The following is an 8,419-nucleotide window of genomic DNA, read 5'->3' as shown; positions in this document are numbered from 1 at the left end:
ACACACATGCATGCCGGGTATGAACGTGCCCCGTATCATACAGCAAAATACAGAACACACAGTCTTAGCAAAACCAAGACACACTTTAACCACACCTCAATATACAACAGAAGCAACTACAAATACTGATCAACAAACTGAATTTGTTAGTCTTCCAATATCAGGAAGCAGAGCTAACCCTGCACCCCATAATAACAAAGAGAGCAAACCATGCATCATGCATCAAGATAAGAAACAACCGCCCAAACAACATAAAAAGCAGAGTCAGTCACTCATCACACCACGGGAAACAAAGCGAATCACTTATCACAAACCAACCATCCGAGCCAACTGTGTATCATGCACTAATAAACAGTTGCAGTCACTCATTTAACATCAAGATGCAGACACAGACGAAGCACAAATCACACACGAATAAAGAGAACCAATTTTAAATCAACAAATAGAACCACCAGGCACTCAAGGCAATTCGATGCATCATTTCAAGCAATTCACAAAAACAACATAAAATAAAACAAAACAACCACTGCCAGTTAATAAAGCCAACCTCTCACCAGAGATAAAGAAAATAGAGCCAGCCTCCATCACAAGCCATCATGTAGAATACATCATTCATTGATCTCTATGCGCGCTGCACAAAGACCAGCCCCTGTGCATTGGGAAAGCAATGGAAAACCCTTCTGTTTTTTAACCCTTAGTGCATCCGCATCTGCCATCACACGCCTATTAATCGCCTATAGAATAAACCTTTACATACGATAGAAGTGCATTTCATAAAATATCTAAGTAGTACTTCTGAAAGAGTTGAATATATCAAACAGCAACAACTGGTATCATCTTGTAAATAAACAAATTGAAAATCACTTGCCGAGCATTCAGCAACCACTATTCAAAAACCATGTACTGAAGGCAATAATGATGAGAAAACTGGGGGTTTGCGTACTTTGCTAAATTTCCTTTTGAATAATTATGCAAAATATCAAAAAAATTATGTGGTATTTTGCGAAACACAAATCTGGCATTTTGGGGGTATTTTTCAGTGCAAAGTGCAGGCTCACATCCAGAATTGATGATAAGATGTACTTTGCACTTACAAATGGTGCAAAAAACACAGGGGTCGTGAACATAAACTTCTCGCGTTCTGGCCATTCGCGTTGTTTCAGTTCTCCCACAATAGGATTTTTTACCTGCGAGATCGTATTATTGCTAGGTGGCATAACAGTATAATCATGCGGAATTTCATGCAAAAAGCATAAAGTTAAATTCTGGAAATTGTGCAAAATATGTATCATAATTGAAATTCCACCCAGACCTAGGGAAATGTTTACTCTGCAAAGAACCCTTAAGTTGGACCCAGAACCTAATACAGCAGTAACTCTATGTAGAACCAAGTTTATGTAATTAAGATGTGAAAGTAATACATGCACTTTAAAAATATGTGTTTTTAATGTATTCAGGAAACACAGAAATCTTCTTGTTACCCACAGTGTAACTCTATTTGCAGGTGGGCACTGCTGTATTAAGAGGGTTCTTGATTAAGAAGATACTATGGTAAGGATCTATGTAACCAACCCTCTGTTTTTTTTGTTCCCTGTCTTCCCTCATGCTGGTATAGGTACATCGGTAATGCAAGTGACTGCTTCGGATGCGGATGACCCAATGTATGGCAGCAGCGCTAGGGTGGTGTACAGCGTCTTGGATGGGGAGCAACACTTCTCCGTTGACAGTAAAACAGGTAAGATCTTGTGAGGTTGACCTTCTTTTGAACACGCTTCGAGTTCCTCTTGCTCATGGTGGTTCTATGCGAAACGTGTATGGTCTTAGAGTATCTGCCTTGCAGCATTTGACACGTCTTGAAATGTTAATATACTTTCCTGTAGTTCAAAGTGCTTTTGGCTATTCTGAATGGTGTTGACATGACAGACAATATTCCAAGATGGTCCGCCAGGCACAAAAGACATCTTCAAAAAGTGACAATTCAAGATTGCTTCCAAATTTCATATCATTGCCTTTTTTCCTTGGAGTCCTATCTGTGACATCATTCCTTGACCCAGCCACCCCCCCCCCCCACTCACTACCACTTCATCATAGTATTATTTTTTTACAATTGCAGTAAAGACTCCCCTAACTTCATTATCATCTGGCTTGACAGGGTACCTGCTACCAGACAATTATGTGAGCCTCGCCAGGAGAGGGGCTTTGGCTCCACCCACTTGTAGGTTAGACAGAAGTACATGCTTTAATTAGGCAAAAGCTGTGCGCTTCCACCAAATAGTGTTTGACCTCCACACAGCGGGGATCCTTTTGTTCAAGTATCCAGCTGCCCGGGCTGAAACTTTCAGGGGCACACACATGACATTGCAATGCTATTAAAGTGTCTTAGATAACTAGATAATTTATACTGGTTTTCTCTGACTGCAGCACAGCTGGGCAGAGGGCAGTCATTAACCTACATGGATTTTTAGGTCTGGCTTGACAATGCAACTGTCACCTGATCATTCAATGTACTCCTATATTAGTCTACAGTTCTTTGCTTCCACAGAAATACATATCCAGCTATTTACTTGCAATGCTTCACGTTACCATACACCATTCCTTTAAAGCCAGACCTACTGGTGTTGCCAATGCTTGTTATGTAAGAATGCTCCAGTGAGAGACTTAACAGTAACCTCACTGGACAAATAGCAGGTTGGGCAGTTGCATTAAGGCCTCCAGGGCGAATAACTGTTCACTTAAAGGCTGATGCATTCTGTGAAGGAGGGGTGTGTGTGAGCTAGTGGCTTTGTAACTGACTTTCATACCTGGGGAATGAGGGCTTCCCCCAAGCTTGAGCCCATGATGAAAACCTTCCCGACGGCTTGGACGTCCGTCTAAGGTACCGACGGTCAGAGTGGTGCCTCCCTCCTATCCTGAGCCGTTGCCAGGTAAAGTGAGGCAGCTTCCTTTGAACATCAAGACATCGTCTGTCAAAGGATGTTTGAAAAAGAAGGACAATACACACCAAAAGATAGGTGACTATGGTTGTATTGTTTCCAACCATTATTTTATATGTAGTTTTTGTTTAAATTCACATTGTTGGCTTTTGACTTTTTGCAGTAGCATATTCGGGGTGGGTCCTGATGAAAGCACGGTTAGACCTTTTTAACCAAGCGTGCTGAAACATGTCCACCATGATAAGACTCTAGATAGTTATTGGTTGACACTATCTTTGCACTGTTTTTATTTTTGAACTATGAGATACATCAATAAAGTTTAGGTTTCTCATATATCAATTTTAACTTCATTCTTCCACCCTAGCACTGCACATGACTCCCATCTAGCACTATCTCTCTCATCGGGTAAGACCATCTGTTCTAATCAAGATCAAAATATCCTCGGGCCACTATCCTTTTGATATGGTTGCAGCCCTTAGAACCACCAGAGTGGTTAAAAATGAGGAGACCCAGATGATGAAGCATGTCACCAAGGGGCCTATTACGATGGAGGATTTTCTGCATCCTCCGGGCCGGCGGAAGCCACCGCCGGCCCGAAGGATTCGGAAAATCCTCTGCGGACCCACCAAAGACCCACCGCCACATTAGGATGGCTGGTGGGTCCTGGTTTCTGTCCACAGCTTTCCCACCGCGGTTGGCTTACAACCACAGCGGAAAAGCTCTAATATGGTGACGGTGTCTCTCAGACACCGTCAGCCATATTAGGATGGGCTGTGCAAAATGCTTTTCCGCAGCTGGTTTTCCACCGTGGAAAAGCATGTGTAATTTCACTGCGGGCCCCCTGGGTGAAGGTGGGTGGGGGGTGCACATGAGGGGTACCTATGGTACCCCCCTGCATTTGGATGCAGAAATCGGCAGGCACCGCACGGTGCCTTCCTCTTTCTGCATACAAATGCAATGTATGCATTTTTACCATTGCGGCGGATGCAGCTTGAAGCCGCACCCGCCGCAATGGTAAAAATAGAGGATGTGACCGCCAGGGTGGCGGTCACATCCTAATTGCACAGGAGGGAACTCCGCAGGCCATGCGGAGGTTCCCTCCAACTCTATGGTGGCGGACGGACTCAGGTCCGTCGGCCATCATAATCGGCCCCCAAGTTTGGTGAGTGATGGGAATCCTAAAATCTTTTTGAATTTTTCTGATTTTTTCTGAATATTTCCTTTGAATTTTGCGCTATTCTGGTCTCAGTTAGGTAATTCACAGATTTATGCAGGTCACATAATAATGGTTTAGACCCGTGGATACTATTTGTGTGGTACATCCTTCAGTTACCACCCATAAGGACTGCACCTTTTACTGGTGTTGTTACATGCTCTGCTTTAAAAGTTGGTGAGCACTATTTTCCTTAATGCTCTTCCCCTATTCCACAAAGAACATAGCAGCACGCCTACTACTATATTTATATAAATTACTATGCGGTCCGCTTTAACTATAGCGGCCACACTTATTCACTTATTTAATTTATGGCGCTCTCTGCTTTCAGTTTGGCGGCCATGCTTATTCAATTCAATATTTTACATGCGGCCTCTTACATATTAGTGGGCGCGCTTATTTATTTGGTTAATTAACAGCAAGGGCCACTTTCACTTTAGCAGCTGCACGCAAAGTTTCTTAATTAATGTATTTTTACTTTGAGTGAAAGCGCACCATATGCGCTTTCACTTTAATATTGTCCGTGCCCCTTTGTTTAGACGCGGCTCACTTTAACCTGAAAACCATGAGCTGCGTCTAATAAATGGGTGTGGCCAACATTAAAGTGCTCTCACATTTGAGAGAGTTTGAGCTATTGGCATTAAAAATAACAATGCCATATATATATATATATGTCTTTGGTTTAAAACACATAAATAAAAGACATTGTCATTTACATTGCTAATCGCTTAAACGCTCGCAAAAGTTAGAGTTATTTCATTAAAAATGCTTTTTAGAGACTTCTGGCTGGCTGACAGGGATCTCTGTGTGGTGAAAGGAGCTGCTGGTCTCCTCAGAGCTCTGAAGGCTTGCTAAAGCGGCAAACTCATCAAGCCCTTTTGTTTAGCGAAAATAATCACACGAAGCAGGATTTTATACTCCAGTGGCGAAGCAGGGGGGTGTCCACCACAGGCAGCACAAGTTTAGGGGCGGATGCTCCACCCACACCTGTGGCTGTCACGTCAAACGCAGAGACCGCTAGCACCTCCCCGCGCTTACTTGTAGGCAGCGCGGGGCGTCAAATGCAGGGGCCGCCACAGGCTGCAAAAGGTCTAGCTACGCCACTGTTATTCCCTCTAAAGAAAGAACAAATTGCCCTGACAACCATTGAGTTATATCCCTGCACGGGAGGGCTATTCCATTTTTTCACTTACCATGTCTGACATGCCTCTCATCATGGACACGGGCGTGGAAAGTGATTGACAGTTGTCACTCCCTCAACCGGGATGGATGACAGACCTATGGCATGGTGGACCATAGGTGATGAACCGCCAAGTCAGAGGTTTGCGCAGGCGGAGGCGGAGAATGCTCTCTCCGTGTAATCACAATGCTGAAACTTAATGCAAATAAAGCGGGCAAAGCAGTCGATTTAAGGTTGTACATCTAACTCTAAGGCCTTTAACCCCACTGTACTTACTATAAAGGAGTAAAATGCAAAATGTAATTGTATAATAAAAAATGTGTGTGATGAAAATGTGTAAAACCCCACTGGACAGGCGCTTCAGCCTCCCCCCCCCCATTGTGTGTGTCAGCACGGGCTGGAACAGCTTCCCAGGCAACACACAGGCGCACCCGAGTACTTCACATGACTTTAACCCCTTCCATGCTTATGACAAGCCCAGCTTGTCATGAGGCACAGTGGAGCTGTGCTCATGACGAGCCCAGCTATTCATAACGGCCGCGGCACTCCGACGCGCAATTGATTCCCCGCCTGTGCGGGAGAATCAATCAGTGGGCGGAGTCGAGACGAGCCCAGCTCATCATGAGCACAGCTCCACTGTGCCTCATGATGGGCTGGGCTCGTCACGAGCACTGCGGTGCCGCGCCCCTCCACGCCGTGGGGGAATTACCCCCACAGCGAAGGGGTTAGACCATTATATGCTTACGAGGCTTTGTTGTGTTTTCACCCCTTGTTAGAACCCCTGCATCTCCACTCTGCATATTGTAGGAAGAATCAGCTCCCCTGAATTTATGGGTGAATTTTGCGGATCTGCTATCTGCAAATTCGCGCAGAATTGGCAAAAAATCCGCGAGTTCCCGGAAAAATCCGCGAACTCGTGGATTTTTAGAGTAGAGTGCTTTCTAGCTAATTAGTAAGTGCTACCTCGTTGGGTAAATGTATAGTGCTTTTCCTAACACTACAGCTGCGTAAAGCGTCAGAAAAGTTGTCTCCATTGACCATGTGTGTGTTACTATGCCATCGCGCCAGAGGGTGCAGGGGTCCCTTGAGTGAGGTGTCTATCATAGTGGGTAAATGGCGGGAAGACGGTGACATCGCGAGTGTGCAGGTGGGCCAAACGGGCAGGCCTTCTATGCGAGTTCACAAGTCTCTTGTTTGTAAAAAAGGTCAGAGACCGATCAGAGCAGCAGTTGAGGAGAAAGAAGCTCCTGGACACAGGAACTGCATGGGGATTGCGCTCGTGAAAGTGAAGGATGCAAAGGCCTCTATCCAGCATCACAGCTAATTTTCGACCGTAGATATGGGGAGAAAGCACACCTGCCCAGCGTCGGTGTCCCTTGAGTGAGCTGTCCATCATAGTGGGTCAGGGCGGGAAAACGGTGCACACCACTAGTGTGTGGGCGGGGCTTCTATGTGGGTTCACATGCCTCGTGTGTAAAAGGTCAGAGACCGATCAGAGCAGCAGATGAGGAGAAAGAAGCTCCTGGACACAGGAACTGCACGGGGATTGCGCTCGTGAAACTGAAGGATGCAGAGGCCTCTATCCAGCATCACAGCTAATTTTCGACGGTAGATATGGGGAGAAAGCACACCTGCCCTGCCTCGACAAAGCTCACGATTGTTTTTGGGCTGATGAATGCGTTACTGAACTTGAGCTTCAACTCTGGCACCTGCTGTAAGTGCTTCCAGTTGAGGCTTAATTTTTGTGACAGGAGCATCGTGACAGAATGAACCCTGCCCTTCATATTTATCCAAGAAGACACCACCCTTTTGTGCGATACCTCTACTCACCTGGAGTACTTTCTACTGGCTAATCAGTAAGTGCTACCTCGTTGGGTAAATGTATAGTGCTTTTCCTAAATCTACAGCTGCATAAAGTGCTAGAAGAGTTGTCTCCAGTGACCATGTGTGTGTTACTATGCCATCGCGCCGAAGGGTGCAGGGGTCCCTTGAGTGAGCTGTCCATCATAGTGGGTAAATGGCGGGAAGACGGTGACACCGCAAGTGGTTGGGCGGGGCCAAATGGGCGGGCCTTCTATGCGAGTTCACATGCCTCTTCAGTGTAAAAAAGGTCAGAGACCGATCAGATCAGCAGATGAGGAGAAAGAAGCTCCTGGACACAGGAACTGCACGGGGATTGCGCTCGTGAAAGTAAAGGATGCAGAGGCCTCTATCCAGCATCACAGCTAATTTTTGACTGTAGATATGGGGAGAAAGCACACCTGCCTTGCCTCGACAAAGCTCATGATTGTTTTTGGGCTGATGAATGCGTTACTGAACTTGAGCTTCAACTCGGGCACCTGCTGTAAGTGCTTTCTGTTGAGGTTTAATTTTTGTGACAGAAGCATTGTGCCAGAATTAACCCTGCCCTTCATATTTATCCAAGAAGACGCCACCGTTTTGTGCGATACCTCTACTCACCTGGAGTACTTTCTACTGGCTAATCAGTAAGTGCTACATCGTTGGGTAAATGTATAGTGCTTTTCCTAACACTACAGCTGTGTAAAGTGCCAGAAGAGTTGTCTCCAGTGACCATGTGTGTGTTACTATGCCAACGCACCGAAGGGCGCAGGGGTCCAATGAGTGAGCTGGCCATAAAAAAAAAATCTGCCCGCTCGCGAATTTGTGAATTTCGGCAATTTCGCGAGATTCGCGGATCGCGAAATTGCCAGAAATCTGCAAATTTCACGAGCGTAATGGATTTTTGGTCCATGCTTAGAGTAGCGCCATCCTCCCACCCGAAATTTGCCTCTAGTTTCCCCTCTGTCACTGGATGTGGATAGTGTCTCAAACACTGTCTCCAACAATGCCACAATACTTTGTGAAGGTGGAGTGGGTGATTAATCAGCAGCTAGGGATGAGCTATATTAATACCAACGCACCCAAAATGAATCCTGCCATCTCTCTCACCTGCTAGGGACCCCTTAACAACACCTGCAATTTACAGCACTGAGAAACGGGAGAAAAGTTGCGTGAAGCAGTACAGAAAAAACTCATTGTTATTAATACTTCTCATTTTCCTGCTCAAAAGCACCTGGGAGCAGTGACGTGCCG

The 8,419-nt window shown here is 45.5% G+C and overlaps 1 protein-coding gene across 1 annotated transcript in view; it reads left to right on the top strand.

The window, feature by feature from the left end:
* Window positions 1-8,419, top strand: part of CDH22 (cadherin 22) — a 1,039,820-nt gene that overhangs the window by 406,409 nt on the left and 624,992 nt on the right. Inside the window, exon 3 of the mRNA XM_078651916.1 lies at window positions 1,616-1,735. Coding sequence (XP_078508042.1) covers window positions 1,616-1,735 — 120 coding nt within the window. The remainder of the gene's footprint in view (window positions 1-1,615; window positions 1,736-8,419) is intronic.

This window comes from Lissotriton helveticus, chromosome 7 (genome assembly GCF_964261635.1).
Source record: "Lissotriton helveticus chromosome 7, aLisHel1.1, whole genome shotgun sequence".
In the NCBI taxonomy this organism is placed as follows: Eukaryota; Metazoa; Chordata; class Amphibia; order Caudata; family Salamandridae; genus Lissotriton; species Lissotriton helveticus.
The sequence above is the reverse complement of the archived record's forward strand: the minus strand, read 5'-3'. Positions and strand labels throughout refer to the sequence as shown.